The 19109-nt window shown below is 45.1% G+C and overlaps 1 protein-coding gene across 2 annotated transcripts in view; it reads left to right on the top strand.

Moving 5' to 3' along the window:
• The window catches only part of LOC124790090 (ribosomal RNA processing protein 36 homolog), a 79141-nt gene that overhangs the window by 12588 nt on the left and 47444 nt on the right, over positions 1–19109 (top strand). Inside the window, exon 3 of one of the 2 annotated variants that reach the window (XM_047257660.1) lies at positions 15275–15353. The exons of the other annotated variant lie outside the window; for it this stretch is intronic. Coding sequence (XP_047113616.1) covers positions 15275–15353 — 79 coding nt within the window. The remainder of the gene's footprint in view (positions 1–15274; positions 15354–19109) is intronic. 2 annotated transcript variants of the gene reach the window in all.

Genomic DNA, 19109 nt, shown 5'->3' with positions numbered 1-19109 from the left:
ATGACAGCTGTGTAGTGCTGGAATGGGAACAGGATGAGAATATAGGATGTATTGCAGGAAAAGTTCCCACCTGTGCCAGTTCAGAAAAGCTGGTGTTGGTGGGAAGGTGATGTTAGTGACCGGAATGGAGTAGGTGGTGGTGGGAGGATGTATGGGACAGGTCTTGCATCTAGGTCTATTGCAGGGGTATGAGCCATGAGGTAAGGGATTGGGAGCAGGATTCTGGGTTTTTTGGAAGGATTCCTCTAGATGGCCCATCAATAGTGTGGCAAGAATGGTGCCATGTGGGTGCCCATAGCCGTACCCTGGATTTGTTTGTAGGTAAGCCTTCAAAGGAGAAGTTATTGTGGGTGAGGATATAGACGGTCATGGCGAGTAGGAAGGAGGTTGTTGACTTGGAATCTATCGGGTGTTGGAAAAGGTAGTGTTCAATAGTGGTAAGGTCATGGACATTAGGAATGTTAGTGTACAGGCAGGTGGTATCAAGAGTGACGAGCAGGGCACTGTGTGGTAAAGGGACAGGAACTGTGGAGAGTTGGTGGAGGAAATTGTTGTTATCTTTTGTATAGGTGGGTAGGTTTTGGGTAATAGGTTTAAGGTGCTTGTCTACAAGAGCAGAGTGTCTCTCAGTGGGAGCACAGTAACTGGCCACAATGGAGCATCTTGGGTGGTTATTCCCCTGCGGGTCCGGGGATTAGAAGAAGTCTCACACATTTTGACCTTATGTGATGTTCCCCTGTAGGGTTTGACCTCCATTCTTCAAAATTTTCACTGAAGAGCGAGCCAATTGGGGAAGGGCGCCTTACATGGTGCATTGTGTCCAGCCTGCATTGACATCTTTAGAACACTTTCTCGTTGGCGCATTGCTGTCCTGGGAGCGTTTTCCACCAAGCACTATGCAGTGTTGCTTTCTGCGTCGACGATGATCATGGGGTTCTTTGCACCTGATATCCAGCATGGCAGCCAGTCTGTTGTGGTGTGGCCGCCATGTACCCTGTTGGTCGTACTGGGTGTATACGATCCGGGACATCCGGGAAAAACCCGGGAATTTTTCGTCCGTGAGAAAACCGGGAAAAACCCGGGAATTTTTCATTGTTTTAGTTACCAGTTAAATTTTTGTGATTTTGACTGTTAAGAACCAATATTCTAACGAAAGATATTACTGTATCCCGCTTCTGCAGAATAATACTGCAGCAACAAAACATGAACGAGAGAAAAAAAGAACAAAAATAAAACTTAAGCCGCGAAGGAAATGCGCCATATACAACAACAAAACACAGTTCACATACAAGCGTCTGCGAACCAAAGTGTGTCAGAGGCTTTAGGAAGAATATGCAGTGCTTCCTAACAACAAATTGCCTCCGATGAGCGGGACGTGACAGCTGTTTACATTAGATTCATTTGAGCAGTTGCGGGCCGGCTCTTGCGCATGCGCAGTTGAGTCGCGTATGAGTAGTACCTTCTCCCGCTTCTGGCTACAGATCTAAATTGCTCCGGTTCGGAAACATCGTAGATCCAGGGCTGATGCACAGAGCAGTCTGAGTTGTAGTGGGGAGGTGGGTAGTCTCCACGTGACCTGTGTTTACATTTAGTGATTTTGCTATTTCGTCTTCGTTTATTGCTCTCACATTAAATGAAAACAAAACGAATTTCTGTGGCTGAGAGCTACCAAATGAATTAAAATACATTCGCATGATTACAGAAGTTTCAGGTTTTATTTTCTCCTTTCTGACAGTCAAGCATCAATCGCCTTGCAGAACAATGAAGTTATTTTTGTCGGTTTTCTGAAGAGATTTGGCTTTTATTAATCTTTTGCGCTGAGGCAGTCAGTTTATTTGAAACGAAGTGTTTAATTTCACACTGTTGGCTGGTTTCAACTGTTCGCTGCATTTCAAGTGCACGTTTTACATCTTCTAGCTCGTATGGCATTATACCGTAATAAATAACCAAACAGGAGATGATAGAGTATTGGTACTCCAGAAAATTTACATCCGAATCTGGACATACGATTGTGCACTTTAAGCCGAATTATGCATTTTAGTATGGTTCACGAAATTCCGATGCTCTTGAAGTATCCTTTGATGTCTTGTTTCTTTTATGACGTCATGCAAGATCTTTTATTGTTATACACGTACGAACATTGGGGGCTTCCTGCGTCATCGTAGCTGCGCAGGCGCAGTGACGCCTGTTATCTGGCGCTCTCTGGCAACTGCTGAAACGAACCTATTTCTAACGGGTCACGGGAAAATTATGCGCATGGTGGTTTGAAAAGTGTTACTTTCAAAGTAAATTTTCTTTTACGCAAGATGAATTATGTGCGAGAATGTACGATGAATTTCTTAAATCACAGAGCGTTTGACTCTAATTTAAAAATCAACTCTTTGAGGACGGCCATCTAGAATAATTTCGAGCCCAGAAGATCAGACATTTACGTCGTTATTAAAAATTTTACTGGCACATTTGTGTGATGTATCTTAAAGTGTAACACGCGCAAAAAGATCAGCATTATATGTGGAAGTTTAGCTTCTCTTGCAGCTTATTAATCTTAGAGACCAATATTATTCTTGAAAGCTTTGTTTTTCTTGTAGCAACACTATGTAGGCTATATTGATTTAAACCATTAACTTTTCTTTTTTGTGTATTCGCGCTACTGAAGATTGATCTTTGCTATTGGTTGACTACGTCACGTGTCCTACGGTGTCATCAGCTGGCGAGATCACGTGACATGAGCTGTGACTGGCTTACAAAAGCGCGTCGTAATCTCGATTTCATTGCTTCGGAAAGTAACATACTGTGTTTGGTGGAATTCGAATTTATATCTCAGTAACACGAAAAAATGGAGAGTACATGTTGCTGCACATCGAAGATCTTTCCAAAATGTGTCGCCCCCCCCCCCCCCCCCTCACCCGGGTTCGTTTTGAAAAGTGCCGGCAAATTCAATGTCTATGTAGAAAACCATAAACATTCTAAGGATTGATAAGTTTTACAGTGCCGAGGAAAAGTATACTGTCACTTAACACGGGAAAAGTGTGTTTTCACCCGGGAGGAAATGTATTTTCAACGGGGAAAAATCAGGGAATTTTTTTTCCTTGTCCATGTATACACGCTGTTTTAGCCCCCTGACCACACAGGGATCGCTCTGCTGATGCCTGCGCTGTTAACTCCCCACATATGCTGAGGAGTAGATGCCCGTCACTCTGGGACATCGGGACTCCCAGCAATGGCCACCCTGCCAAGTGGCCTTTGCTGTGGCTGGGTGGCACCCGTGGGGAGGGGGGGGTCCCTGGTAGGAGTGGGTGTGGCATAAGGGCAGATGACACGCGATGAAGTGTAGTCCATAATCACTTGCTGGTGGTGAAAAACCAGCAGTCTCTAAGCATTCACGAATTCAATTCAATGCACAGAAGTACAACCCCAAATCGTTCCCCTCCCTGGCCACACCAGGGTCGGGCTAAGGATGGCGGCAGATCTTATTCGCCCCCGTACCTTGTATGTTCAAGAGCTGATGGGGAATCTTTCATGACAACAAAGCCTCAGTTTTTTGTTGGGCATTTAGAGGACAAGTTTGGGAAGGTGGAGGGCTTGTCCAAAATGGGATCTGGATCAGTCTTGATCAAAACAGCATCCTCTGACCAGTCATGGGAGTTACTCACTTGTGACAAGCTGGGGGTGTTTCTGTAACCATCATGCCCCATAAGAGCTTAAATATGGTCCAGGACCTTCTTTTGCAGTCTGACGATGAGCTGTGCGCCAGTTTAGAGCGACGAGGTGTACAATTCATCCGACGTGGCCACCGGGGTCTGAGGGATAATCAGGTTTCCACCAGTGCCTTCATCTTGGCCTTTGAGGGTGATACATTGCCTGACAAGGTCAAGATGATGGTCTACCGCTGTGATGTAAAGCCCTATATCCCTCCCCCGACGCAGTGCTTTAAGTGCTGGAAGTTCGGCCATATGTCTTCCCGCTGTACTTCTGGCATCGCAGGTCTAGTTGTGGATGCACATCACATCCCAATACTCTATGTGCCCCACCTCCGATCTGTGTCAGGTGCGGAGAGCACCATTCGCCTCGCTCGCCAGACTACGGGATTCTCCAGAAAGAAAGGAAAATCATGGAGTACAAGACCCTGGACCGATGATAACATCGTCTTATGCCACCGCTACAGCAGTTCTGGCACCATCAGCTCCACCAACCCCAGTCACCTCTCAGAGCTAGAAGACTACACTTGCTCCCTTGATGCTGGGGGGCATTTCCCTTCCTGTTGCTCCTACACCAACTTCTTTGGGGGCACCCCCCCACCCCAAACCATCAGGGACATCTGTCTCCACTTATAAGCCAGAGAAGCGTAAGTCTTATTCGGCTTCTCTCGCTAGGAAGGGGTCTCTTGGGTCACTCCCTTCCCAGGTTTCTGGTAGTGGGAAAAATAACACTCGCCAGTGGCTGAGGAGCCCAAAAGCAGCTGGTCATAGGGCTTCGCACTCATCCTCAGTTCCGGAGACTGGGCCAGGGAAACCCAAGCAGCAGTAAGAGACAACCAAAAAGAAAGCGTCAACTACCAGGGAAATTGCGGTGACACCCACACCACCGCTACCTACAAGCTCTGCGTCTGAGGAAGGGATGGAGATTTTTGCATCCGCTGAGGACCTAGATCTCGCCAGACCCTCAGACACAATGGATATAGACTGCTCAGGCAATAAGTCGGATGTAGCAGGTGACCCTGAGGCGTAAACTACCTCATTGAATATTCCATGCCTTCCTAGTGTCATAATGACATCATCCTCCAGTGGAATTGTGGCAGTTTTTTCCACCACCTGGCAGACCTATGGCAACTTTTAAGCTTTAGACCTGCTATCTGCTTTGCCCTCCAGGAAATGTGGTTCCTGGCAATGCGGACCTCTGCCCTCTGCGGCTATGAGGGATACTACAAGAACCGTAGCGACTATAATAGAGTGTCGGGTGGAGTTTGCATTTATGTCCTAAACTCAGCCTGTAGTGACACTGTGCCCCTTCAAACCCCTCTTGAAGCTGTGGGTGTCAGAATGAGGACAACGCAGGAAATAACTGTCTGCAATGTATATCTTCTTCCAGATGGTGCAGTACCCCTGAAGGTATTAGCTGCACTGATTGATCAACTCCCTAAACCTTTTCTAATTTTTGGAGATTTTAACGGCCATAACCTCTTGTGGGGTGGCACTGTGCTTACTGGCTGAGATGTCAAAACTTTTACTGTCTCAGTTTGACCTCTGCCTCTTAAATGCTGGGGCCACCACACATTTTGGTGTGGCTCATGGTAGTTACTCGGCCATTCATTTATCAATTTGCAGCCCAGGACTTCTCCCATCTATCCACTGGAGAGCCCATGACGACGTGTGTGGTAGTGACCACTTCCCCATCTTCCTATCACTGTCCCAGTGTCAGGCCCATGGATGCCTGCCCAGATGGGCTTTGAACAAGATGGACTGGGAAACTATCACCTCTGCTGTCACCATTGAATCCCCCCATATGATAACATTGATGTGATGGTTGAGCAGGTGACTACAACAATTGTTTGTGTGCCAGAAAACGTTATCCCTCGCTCTTTAGTGTGCCTGAGGCTTAAGGCAGTCCCTTGTTGGTCGCTGGAAGTCACTGAACCAATTAAGGAACATTGGCAAGCTCTACAGCAGCACCCTTCCCTGGAGCACCTCATAGACTTTAAACGGCTCCGTGTCCACATTAGCCAGCTTATCAAACGATGGATGCGGGAGTGTTGTAGAGATACGTCTTGACCATTGGGTGCCATACGTCAGCTTCCCAAGTCTGGGCAAAGATCAAACATCTTTTCGGGTACCAGACTGCAACAGGTGTTCCTGGTGTTACCATAGATGGCGTTTTATCTGCCGATGCAAACGCGATTGCCGAGCACATTGCTGAACATTTCGTTTGGCCTCTGTGTCGGAGAATTACCCCCAGCCTTTCGTACTCTCAAACGGCAGCTGGAAGGGAACGTCCTCTCTTTCACTACATGCCACAGTGAATCCTATAATTCCCCATTTACAGAGTGGGAGCTCGTCAGTGCCCTTGAACATTACCCCGACACAGCTCCTGGACCAGATCGGATCCACAGTCACATCTCTCATCTGACTACAAGCAACATCTACTCGTTGTCTTCAACTGGATCTGGTGTGATGGCATCTCTCCATCGCAATGGCGGGAGAGCACCATCATTGCGGTGCTCAAACCTGGTAAAAACCTTCTTGATGTGGATAGCTAATGTCCCAACAGCCTCACTAACATTCTTTGTAAGCTGCTGGAACTTATGGTATGTCGGCAGTTGGGTTGGGTCTTGGAGTCATGTGGCCTACTGGCTTCATGTCTGGGTGGCTTCCGCCAGGGTCGCTCTACCACTGATAATCTTGTGTCCGTCGAGTCTGCCATCCGAACAGCCTTTTCCAGTGGGCAACACCTGTTTGCCATCTTTTTTGATATACGAGGGCAGTTCAATAAGTAATGCAACACATTTTTTTTCTCGGCCAATTTTGGTTGAAAAAACCGGAAATTTCTTGTGGAATATTTTCAAACATTCCCGCTTCGTCTCGTATAGTTTCATTGACTTCCGACAGGTGGCAGCGCTGTACGGAGCTGTTAAAATGGCGTCTGTAACGGATGTGCGTTGCAAACAACGGGCAGTGATCGAGTTTCTTTTGGCGGAAAACCAGGGCATCTCAGATATTCATAGACGCTTGCAGAATGTCTACGGTGATCTGGCAGTGGACAAAAGCACGGTGAGTCGTTGGGCAAAGCGTGTGTCATCATCGCCGCAAGGTCAAGCAAGACTGTCTGATCTCCCGCGTGCGGGCCGGCCGTGCACAGATGTGACTCTTGCAATGGCGGAGCGTGCGAACACACTCATTCGAGATGGTCGACGGATCACCATCAAACAACTCAGTGCTCAACTTGACATCTCTGTTGGTAGTGCTGTCACAATTGTTCACCAGTTGGGATATTCAAAGGTTTGTTCCCGCTGGGTCCCTCGTTGTCTAACTGAACACCATAAAGAGCAAAGGAGAACCATCTGTGCGGAATTGCTTGCTCGTCATGTGGCTGAGGGTGACAATTTCTTGTCAAAGATTGTTACAGACGATGAAACATGGGTTCATCACTTCGAACCTGAAACAAAACGGCAATCAATGGAGTGGCGCCACACCCACTCCCCTACCAAGAAAAAGTTTAAAGCCATACCCTCAGCCGGTAAAGTCATGGTTACAGTCTTCTGGGACGCTGAAGGGGTTATTCTGTTCGATGTCCTTCCCCATGGTCAAACGATCAACTCTGAAGTGTATTGTGCTACTCTTCAGAAATTGAAGAAACGACTTCAGCGTGTTCGTAGGCACAAAAATCTGAACGAACTTCTCCTTCTTCATGACAACGCAAGACCTCACACAAGTCTTCGCACCCGAGAGGAGCTCACAAAACTTCAGTGGACTGTTCTTCCTCATGCACCCTACAGCCCCGATCTCGCACCGTCGGATTTCCATAAGTTTGGCCCAATGAAGGACGCAATCCGTGGGAGGCACTACGCGAATGATGAAGTTATTGATGCAGTACGACGTTGGCTCCGACATCGACCAGTGGAATGGTACCGTGCAGGCATACAGGCCATCATTTCAAGGTGGCGTAAGGCCGTAGCATTGAATGGAGATTATGTTGAAAAATAGTGTTGTGTAGCTAAAAGATTGGGGAATAACCTGGTGTATTTCAATGCTGAATAAAACAACTCCTGTTTCAGAAAAAAAATGTGTTGCATTGCTTATTGAACTGCCCTCGTACGTAAAGCATACGACATGACCTGGTGACATAATATGCTTGCTACATTGTATGAGTGGGGTCTCCGGGGCCCGCCCCCAATTTTTATCCAAAACCTCCTGTCGTTTCGTACTTTCCATGTCCAAGTTGGTGCCTCCCATAGTTCCATCCATATCCAGGAGAATGGAGTCCCGCAGGGCTCTGTATTGAGTGTCTCTCTATTTTTAGTGGCCCTTAACAGTCTAGCAGCAGCTGTCGGGCTGTCTGTCTATATGCAGACGACTTCTGTGTTTCATATTGCTCCTCCAGTACTCGTGTTGCTGAGCGTTGCCTACAGGGAGCTATCCTCAAGGCGCAGCCATGGTCTATAGCCCACGGCTTCCAGTTTTCAGCCGCGAAGTCTTGTGTCTTGCACTTATGTCAGCATCTGCCATTCATCCGGACCCAGAACGTTACCTTCATAATGATCCACTCAATGTAGTGGAGACATATCAGTTCTTAGGACTGGTTTTGACTCTCGATTGACTTGGCTCCCTCACCTTCGTCAGCTTAAGCAGAAGTGCTGGCAGCACCTCTGTGCCCTCCATTGCCTGAGCAACACCAATTGGGGTGCAGATTGCTCTGTGCTGCTGCGCCCTTGGCTATGGGAGTGTGGTTTCTGGTTCGGCAGTGCCCCAGCATTGCATTTACTTGGCCCTGTGCATCGCTGCGGAGTTCGACTAGTGACAGGAGCTATTAGGACGAGTCCAGTGACCAGCGTACTGGTGGAGGCTTGGGTCCCTCCATTGCAGGTCAGATGTGCACAACTGCTCGCCAGTTACGTTGCACACATTCGTATTTCTCCTGAGCATCTGAATCACTGTCTCCTTTTCCTACACACGGCAGTTCGTCTCCCGTATCGGCGACCCAGGTCAGGGCTAAAGATTGCGGTTCGCGTGCGGTCCCTCCTCTCCGAAATTAAGTCCTTCCTTTTACCACCTCTACTTGTGGTCCGATCACGTACGCCTTCATGGTATATGCCTCTGCTGCGGTTTCGTCTGAACATTTCACGTGGCCCTAAGGACTTCATTAACCCTGCAGCTCTCACTGTCACTTCCTCTCGATTCTACAAATGTTCCAGGGCTCTGAAGTGGTTTACACCGAAGCCTCGATAACTGGTGGTCATGTAGGCTTTGCATATGTTCGTGGAGGATGTATTGAACAGCACTCCTTGCCAGCGGGCTGCAGTGTTTTCACTGCAGAGCTGGTGGCCATATCTCGTACTCTTGAGCACATTCGCTCATGCCCTGGCGCGTCATTTCTGCTGTGTACTGACTCATTGAGCAGCCTACAAGCTATCAACCAGTGCTACTCTCACCATCCTCTGCTAGCGTCCATCCAGGAGTCCATCTATGCCCTGGAACGGTCCCGTGGTACAGTGGTGTTTGTCTGGATCCCTGGACATGTTGGAATACCAGGCAATGAACTTGCCAACAGGCTGGTCAAACAGGCGACGGGGAACCGCTTCTGGAGTTGGGCATCTTTGAAGCTGATCTGTGTTCTGTCTTACACCACGCGCGTTTCAGGCTTTGGGAGACGGAATGGCATAACAGTATGCACAACCTACGTATCGTTAAGGAGACGACGAATGTGTGGAAGTCTTCCATGCGGTCTTCTCGCAGGGAACCAGTTGTCCTCTGCCGGCTCCGCATTGGCGATACATGGCTAACGCATGGTCAACTACTCTGTCGCAAGGACCCACCTCTGTGTCGCTGTGACTCCCAAACGACAGTCGTCCACCTCTTGCTGGACTGCCCAATTATAGCCACTTTTTGGTGGACTTTTAACTTTCCCAGCGCCCTACCTTCGGTGTTGGGCGACGATGCCTCAGCAGCAGCTTTAATTTTAAGTTTTATCTGTGAGAGTGGGTTTTTTACTTCTATGTAGGTTTTAGCACATGTCCTTTGTCCCTTTGTGTCCTCCACCCTAATGCTTTTAGGATGGAAGTTTTAATGTGTTGCAGAGTGGCTGGCTTCTCCTTTTTATTCTTGTAGTCGGCCAGCTACTGTAATCTGCTTTCTTGTATTACTCCTCTTCTGTTTCTAATGTCTCTTTTGTGTCTCTGTCCAACCTTGGGTGGCTAGATTTATGGACTTTAGAGTATAGTGATGCAAAATATAATAGTAACAAAAGAGTACAGCACTGGGTTAGGACTGAAGAAAAGCTGTCAGACAAAAATCAAACAAAGGAAAATTGTAATAGACCTAGATGCAAGACCTGTCCCATACATCCTCCCACCACCACCTACTCCATTCTGGTCACTAACATCACCTATCCCATCAACGGCAGGGCTACCTGTGAAACCAGTCATGTGGTCTACAAGCTAAGCTCCAACTACTGTGCTGCATTCTATGTAGGCATGACAACCAACAAGATGTCTGTACACAGGAATGGCCACCGACAAACTGTGGCCAAGAAACAAGTGGACCACCCTGTTGCTGAACATGCTGCTAAATGGGATATCCTTCATTTCAATGATTGCTTCACAGTGAGTGCCATATGGATCCTTTCCACCAACACTAGCTTTTCTGAATTGTGCCGGTGGAAACTTTCCCTGCAATTCATCTTATGTCCTACGTTCCAGTAACCATCTCAGCCTCAACCTTCGTTAGTCACTGTCCTCAGCCATACAGCCACTTCCCTGCTCCCATTCCAGCCCTACACAGCCATCATTCCACCGCCACACCCAGTTTTTTAATTTTCTCTAATTATACCCTTTCCTTTTCCACTACTCCCCCCCCCCCTCCCCCCCCCCTCAACACCACTTCTGCAGGCCCGCGGGTAGGATAGGCCTGAGGTATTCCTGCCTGTTGTAAGAGGTGACTAAAAGGAGCCTCACACCTTTCGGCCTTTATGTGATGGTCCCCTGTAGACCTCCATTTTTCAAAATTTTCTCGAAGAGCGAGCCAGTTAAGGAAAGGCGTCTTAGATGGTGCATCATGTCCATCATGTATTGAGATGTTAAGCCCACTTTCTCGTCGCGGTATTGCAGTCCCGCTCATCCTCCATCTCTTGAGCGAGGAAGCCTTCCAGGGTACATTTTCCTCCACTCAATATGCAGTGTCGTTTTCTGCGCCTAAGAAGACCGTGGAATTCTTTGTGCCTCATATCCAGCACAGTAGCCAGTCTGGTGTGGTGGGGCCGCCATGTACCCTGTTGGTTGTAGCCCCCTGTAACACCCAGGGATCGCTTTGCTGATGCCTGTGCCGTTAACTCCCCAGGTATGCCAAGGAGTAGATGCCCGTCACCCTGGGGCATTAGGACTGCTGGCAGTGGCCATCCTGCCAGGTGGTCTTTGTTGCGGCTGGATGGTGCCAATGGGGAGAGCCTGTGGTCGGAGTGGGTGGCATCAGGGCAGATGGCACTAGATGAAGCGTATCACGTCATCACTTGCTGGTGATCAAATTCCAGCAGTCTCTCATGTGTTTCAAGTCTCAGTTCAATACAAGGAAGTATGATCCTAAATCGTACCCCTCCCTGGCCACAACATGGGAGGAATGCCAGGCTAAGGATGACAATGAACCTTATTCGCACTGGTACCTCATGTACGAGAGCTGATGGGGACTATTTTGTCTCGATGAAGCCTCATTTTTTGTAGAGCATTTAGAGGACAAGTTTGGGGAGTTGGAGGGCTTGTTCAAAATGCGGTCAGGGTCAGTCTTGTTAAAAATGGCGTCCTCTGCCCAGTCACGGGCATTACTCACTTGTAACAAGCTGGGGGATGTTTCCATTACCATCAAGCCTCGTAAGAGCGTAAATATGGTCCAGGGTATTATATTCCACAGGGACCTTATTTTGCAATCTGACGACAAGCTGTGCACCAACTTAGAGTGACTAGGAGTTCATTTTGTCTGGTGCATCCATGGGGGTCCAAAGGATAATGAGGTTGCCACCGGTGCCTTCATTTTGGCCTTCGAGGGTGACACATTACCCGAGAATGCATCGCGTGCGATGCATTCTCTCCAAACTGGAGTCCTTCCCTTTACCACCTCTACTTGAGGTCCATTCACGACAACCTCCATGGTGTACACCTTGACCAAAGCTTTGACAGGATCTTTTGCATGGCTCTACGGACTCCATTGACCCTGCTGCTCTCCGCTGTCACTTCCTCTCGTTTCTTGATGTGTTCCGGGGCTCTGAAGTTGTTTACATCAATGGTTTGATGGCTGATAGTAATGTTGGCTTCGCTTGTGTCCACTGAGGCCATATTGAACAGCATTCCTTGCCCGATGGCTGCAGTGTGTTCACTGCAGAGCTTGTGGCCATATCTCGTTCAGTTCAGTACATCCGTTCCTGTTCTGGTGAGTCGTTTATTCTCTGTTCTGACTCCCTGTGCAGCTTACAAGCTATCGGCCAGTGGTACCCTCGCCATCCTTTGGTAGCGAACATCCAGGAGTCCGTCTCTGCCCTGGAACGGTCCAGTCATTCAGTGGTGTTTGTGTGGACACCAGGATATGTTGGAATCCCAGGCAACGAACTTGCTGACACGCTGGCTCACCAGGCTAGGCAGAAACTGCTCCTGGAGATGGGCATCTCTGAAACTGACGTGCATTCCGTCTTACACTGCAAGGTTTTTCGGCTTTGGGAGATGGAGTGGCATGAGAGTATGTGCAACTAATTGCATGTCATAAAGGAGACTGTGAATATGTGGAAGTCTTTTCTGCGTCCTTCTCACATGGAATCAGTTAATCAGTTGTCCTTTGTCGACTCCGCATTGGCCATACGTGGCTCACACATGGTTACCTCCTCCGTCACGAGGACCCACCTTTGTGTCGCTGTGGCTCCCAAGTGACAGTTGTCCGCCTCTTGCTGCACTGACCACTTTTAGCTGCTCTGTGGCAGACTTTTAACTTTCCCAGCACCCTATCTTCAGTGTTGGCAACAGTGCCTCAACAGCAGCTTTAGTTTTATATTTTATTTGTGAGGGTGGGTTTTATTATTTGATATGAGTTTTAGCGCATGTCCTTTGTCCCTCTGTGTCTTCTACCCTAGGGCTTTTAGGATGGAGGTTTTAATGTGTTGCATAGTGGCTGGCTTCTTTTTTATTCTTGTCATCAGCCAGCCATGTTAATCCGATTTCTTGTTTTTAATCTCCTCTCTCTGTTTCTTGTGTGTCTCTCTGGTTTTCTTGTCCTGTTTTGTCCATTGTAGTGTTTGTCGTCCTTCTGGTTCTTTCTTTCTTCTGTTATTGTGCTGTACGTCTTCTTTGTTTTCTTCTTTCCCTTGGGTAATTGTTCTCCTGGGAACAAGGGACCGATGACCTCACAGTTTAGTCTCTCCTCTCCCCCCCCCCTCCCCCTTTTAAACCAACCAACCAACCAACTCCCCCCCTCCCCACCTCTCCCCTGCCCTACGCCTAGCCTGCAGCACTTCACTGTCCATCATACTGTCCCTCTCGCTCCCCACACCAGCCTCCGCCTTACCATCATGCACTGGTGCTGTGTGTGTGTGTGTGTGTGTGTGTGTGTGTGTGTGTGTGTGTGTCTACCTATTGTTGATGAAGGCCATTGGCCGAAAGCTTTAAGAGTGAAAGTCTTTTTGTTGTGCCTCTCTGTGACTCAGTGTTTCCACTATATGGTGAGTAACAACTTTCATTCACATAATATTGTCACTGTAGTCAATTTCATACTTCATTATGAATGTTTCAACATTTGATGACAAGGATTTTAATAGTCTCATCTGGGTTGGGGGGCTTCTTTTAGGTCCTACACTAATACTCTTGGTATCCTTGAGGTATAATTATCTAGACTGGATGGAGAGTCCCCTAATCTAAATACACTACTTGTTCACCCCATAACCCCTTAGCTACCTGGGGAGTAGCACCTGATATGCAGTTAACCCCTGCCCCATTTTGGGGGAACCCACACTTCTCAACACTATGGAATAAGCCTGAGAAGTCACAGTAAAAGAACCTTCAAAGCCTTCATTCAGATCTTCCACTTGATTCAGAACTAGAGGTCTATAATGACTTCTAGGGACAATGTTGCAGATTATGACCTTTATTGAAATTCCATGAGCAAGGGAGTCTTTCAGCCTCTCTGCCAGTCATGGGAATGATCCATTGTAACTTGCTATCTGTCACCGTACCTAATAACGTCACAGGAAGTACTACGTCTGGCCTTGTTTCATCAAAAAATATGACAATATGTTCTCTTGTTTGTTCGTTATTGAAACCTGCGTGCGTTGATATTTTCAGCTCTACGGCTATATCATTTTCCATGTACTATATCATTGATATGCTTTTAAGTGTTGTTCTCAGTTAAACAACTGTGAACTTTTATATTAAATGAAGAAATATTGCTTTCAAAGCCTTTTCTACTAATGGTTGTGGTTTTATTAACCTTTTGTTTGTAACATTTAATGCACTTTCATCATAGACCTAACAAGCTGCGAACTTTTCTTCTTCACTTATAGCCCAGTCTGCTTCTCCAGTTAAAGGTTTAAATGTGCCTTGGTAAATCCATTGATACATGCAATGTAGTGTAAAAAAAAAGTAAAAGACACACTTCATGACTTGACTTCATACAAATAATTATAACCTTAAACATACTTCTCTTTTTCTATTCTTTGCTTCTTTAAACTTTATTCATTTATTTGTCAGAACTAAATGAAACAAATGGACTACTTATAGTACTAGGCCTACATGTTCACTTTATGCAGAGTTATGGCACAGTGATTGATGGGAGTAGCTGTTTCAGATCACTCAGTCAGTGCTAACAGCTTTCTCAGCACACCTAACCTTGTCAGTCATAGTTAGCAAATGGCGAAGTGTTCAGTGCATCTACAAGCTCGTAAACAAAAGCTGATGTAACACGGAGTTAGAGATCGCAGAAACATTTTATGTAATCGAATTTGAAATATTTTAAATTTGTAGTTGCCCAATAAAGATACTCTTCGCACACATTATTGGAAGCTAAGGTTGGTAGTGACCGGGAACAAGTGAATGTTGGTCAGGAGTCATACACTTTCAATTGAAAGAGCTAGTTCCATCAGCCACTGTGCTACAGCTGTAGTCTTTCATAAAATGAACTAATGTCAGACGATACCTAATATTTTAGACTACTTGCAAAGAGTTTTTACCAAAGGAAAGTCTAGCTTTAATACGAAGCCCGTAAGCCTTAAAATTGTCTAGTACGTCAGCACACTTATTTTACTTGCACACAGTATCTCCTTTTCATTTCGGACTGTTAGTGTATTCATTGCAAAAAGAATCCCAGTACCTTCTCAGATTTTTTTTTCTGAGGTAGAAAAGTCTGGTACTGGATCCTGCTTATGAATACTTCTGTGAACTATTTTATTTAAATGTGTTGCAGGTTTATTGACCATTTTAAATTTTATTTTTGTTTTCATCCCTTTGTTGTACTTTTTTGCATTTAACGGAGAACTACTAAATTTATACAGTACCTTCGTTTCTGCGAAAATGTTTACAGCTACTGTTACCTTTTTTTAGGATTTGCAAGAAGAATGCTCAAGTCGCTAAGGCTACAAAGCATACTCAGTGGCAAGAAACAACATTTTTCAAAACAGAGGTACATACTCATTCCGTGTCAAGATGTAATATGAATATCAATTCTGTCAAAAGCTACTAACATGGAGTTCTCATTAAATGAAAGTAATGGAAAACATATGCAAATGAAGATAAAGTACAATACAAGCAATAAAACTGCAATGCATTTAAATTGAATGATTCACACACAGATTTGTCAGCAGGAATTAGTATACATGAGTCCACAGAACACCATGCAACAAAGGTAAATTCTGTTTGATATGAAACAAAAACAAATATGATTCTGTTTGATTTGAAACAAAACAAATATGGAATCATTTACCCAGTATTACCTATTGCAGAATATATATTTACAATACAATTCAAAGAGTGCAATACACACAAGAAGTCTTGATAAAGAAAACAATGTGACCAGCTTCTGTTTACTACAAAATGAAAGGATTGATAAACTTGCAATGCTCCAAGTGACCTGGCAGCAAACTATAGTAGTGTTACGGGAAGTCCCTATATAAGTTTCCCCCCTGGGCCAGAGTGCCAAGCTGTTGTTGAGGCTATGTGTCTACTGATGTGGTATGTTTATGAGATATTAAGCAGAATAATGAAAACCACTTGTGTGTGTCGGTGATATTGGGTTCAGAGTTTGTTGGTGCATGGTCGTCAGAATAATGGTCATATAATATAATTTATTGTTACTGCCTGACGGCTAACAGCGATGCATGTATTGGAAAGTGTGTATACAAGTGTACTTATAATGTGAGTAAGGGCAAGTTTCAGTTTAATAAGTAGTGTTTCAATACAATTGCTTTGAGTGAAGAAATGTTTATTTCTTACTGACAATAGGCATATTGTATGACATTATAGATGAGTGTTTGGTATTTGCTACTGTCCTTTACCAGTGAAGACTTACAGGTGGCTGCTATGTTCAGACAATCTCCAGTGAAGAATTGTGCAGAGAAGGATAAACTGGGAGAACTGTTAAAATTAAAAACTGATTTTAAGAGAACTAGAGGTACATACCGACAATAGGTGGGACAATACCCATTGCCAAGGGGAGGGGCAGTGCAGTGGACCAGGCAGCCAGAATGAAATTGAATTTTCAAACTGCAAATCGAACAAATACAGTACATTCGCAAATGCGAAACAGTGGAAGAAACTAAACATAAGGGATCAGCCTTCTAAGTCACAGAGCACACCACACTATATGACTGTAGCAGCACAAGATGATCAACAGTAAGTTTGCAGTAAACAGATTATTCAAAGTTAACTATGTAGAACTGTACTTTACGTGTTTGGCCAAATTGTTAAACTTGCTTTATTAAAAAATTATTCATCACAGCTGAAACTGGAGATAATGTTAAATTCAGTGGCCATTTTGTTAAGGGCCATGAGAAGGGCAACAAAAGGACTAAATGTAATTAGTGGCTTGAGTTATCCTTCTGTTCCTCCCCTCCTCTTTCTGTTTCACGTCCACTTTTTTCTAGCAGTGTGTTGTTTTCCATTAATGCCACCTCCTTTTTCTCCTGTAACCATAATAAAGGGTGAAATGTGTACAGTGGAAGCTTTAGTACTACCAAATCTGTGTGCACATTGCATATTACCAGCAGACTGGATGACAGAATGTCAAGTAGTGGTTGATTTTAGTCAAAACACAATGAAGATTTATTAGAGGTGAAAAAGAACAAATGGTTATACGTAAAGAGAAGTAGACTACAGAAAATACCAAGGCATTTATGAGGATGTACTGCACTATGATAGCAGAAGACTGGTGAGCAGGCACAAATGGATCACGTAAAATGCAGCAGTGTGGAACAGCATCTAGAAGAGGAAAAAAGCACCATTGAAGGAGAGAAAATTACCCATGATTACCATGCAGTGGATGGTACTAAAACCAAAGAAAATTGCTCAAAAAAGCGTAAAAGGAAAGTGAAGAGAGGAAAGATACAGCAAGGAAAAGAAGAGTAGATGTCCATGAGATGGGGAAGCCAAACAAGACAGAGCACTCAGAAACGTCACACATGTGCCACAGAAGAAGCAATGGAAGTTATTTTAAGTGATGTGAGAGAATGGTGGAAAGAAGAAGAAAGACAAACTGCAAGCTTCATTGCACAGTGAGCACAGTTGTCTTCATAAAAAAAAACTTTACAGATGTAAATTATTTTGTCTAAACGATATCTGTGAGTAAATGCTTAGGCGCTATTTGTTTTTGTTTGATTTTCTGAATACGTAACGAGTTAATGGCAACAGTAATTGCGGGCATCAGCATTGAGTAGGCTTGTGGGATCACTGAACCTGACTCTGTGCACACATGGGGCCTATCACGAGCAGCTGGCACCAGTGCAAGATGTTCACCTCCAACTGGTTCTGTCACAGTGACAGCTGTTTACTAGCAGGTGCACCTATCGTATCATAATGGGCAGGGGGGGGGGGACATTATCAGTTCATAACGATATTGCGAGACCCTATTAAAAGCAGCGCAAAAGGAGTATTCAAGATAAAAAGGGGGGGATGCTAATAAGAGGAGTGTGCTTGTTGCACAACAATTCTCATCCTCACACAGGCTTAGCCACCATGGCATTCTTCGACTCATTTGGTTGGAATGTTTTTAACAATGCCCCCACCCCCCCACCCCCCCACCCCCCCTCCACTCATATTCCGCCTGACTTGGTGCCTACAGATTATCATCTTTTCACCTTCCTGAAGGCACACATGAGTGAATTAAATTGTCAGTAGACTAGCAGGTGCAGAAGGAGGTTCGGAAGTGGGGGAAGGAGCTGATGGAAGAATTCTTTGAGAGGGTATAAAGAAGGTTGTGCCACAGCTCACCACATTCACTGAACTGGATGGCAGTTTTGTAGAAAAACAGTTGACAAGTGTGTCAACAATATCTTCTTCTTCTTCTTCCTCCTCCTCCTCCTCCTCCTCCTCCTCCTCCTCTTTTCCCACGTATACTTTTCCTAAAAATATACATAAAAATCTAGTACACTTACTTTCTGAACATGCCTCATACTTCCAACAAATAACATACAATGCCAGTCAGGATGTCGCATTCCAATGCAGATGGGAATTACCAGTGAGTGTGTGGTTGAACTTTGGGTTTAATAACATCGGAGTGCCACAGCCCCTCTCTTTTCTTTCCGCTCCTGGGCAGCATCCACTATCTTTGGCTTGTAATACAGTGACAGGTCAGAGAATGTGCACTACATGTTTCAGCATTTAAATGTGGAATCCAAAACCTACCTCCTTATTCCTTTTAATAGAATCTACTAACACCCTAATTCCAGGTGGAGTGCATTCCTAATTCCTCCCCAAAAGATTGGAAAGGATCATGTCAACTCAAGTAGTTATTAGAGTGTAAAAGATGTCAGTTACATAGGAAAGACTTTGGAACAAATAATTAACAGCCACTTAGGACAGACATTTTGATTCAGAAACTTCTTGGCTTCCTACTTTGTGGTTTCCATAGATAATGCTCCACGCTTGATAATCTAATACTACTGGAGGCAGCAATACAAAAAAAAAAAAAAAAAAAAAAAAAAAAAAAAAAAAAAAAAAAAAAAAAAAACTTTGCATAGGCAGCACTTGACAGGAATGTTTTTTGATTATAATAAATCTTATGATACGACATGATATAGGCCTCTATACAATATCATCAAACAGCTACATGGATGGGGCTTCCAGCATATTCTTCCCAGTATAATGCAAACCATCAGAGGATATTATAAGTGTAGAATTGCAACACACTCTCAGACTGGTATACGCAGGGAGAATCTTAAGCGTT

The sequence above is a fragment of the Schistocerca piceifrons genome, chromosome 1 (assembly GCF_021461385.2).
Source record: "Schistocerca piceifrons isolate TAMUIC-IGC-003096 chromosome 1, iqSchPice1.1, whole genome shotgun sequence".
Taxonomy (NCBI): Eukaryota; Metazoa; Arthropoda; class Insecta; order Orthoptera; family Acrididae; genus Schistocerca; species Schistocerca piceifrons.
This window is presented reverse-complemented; position numbering and strand designations above follow the sequence as displayed.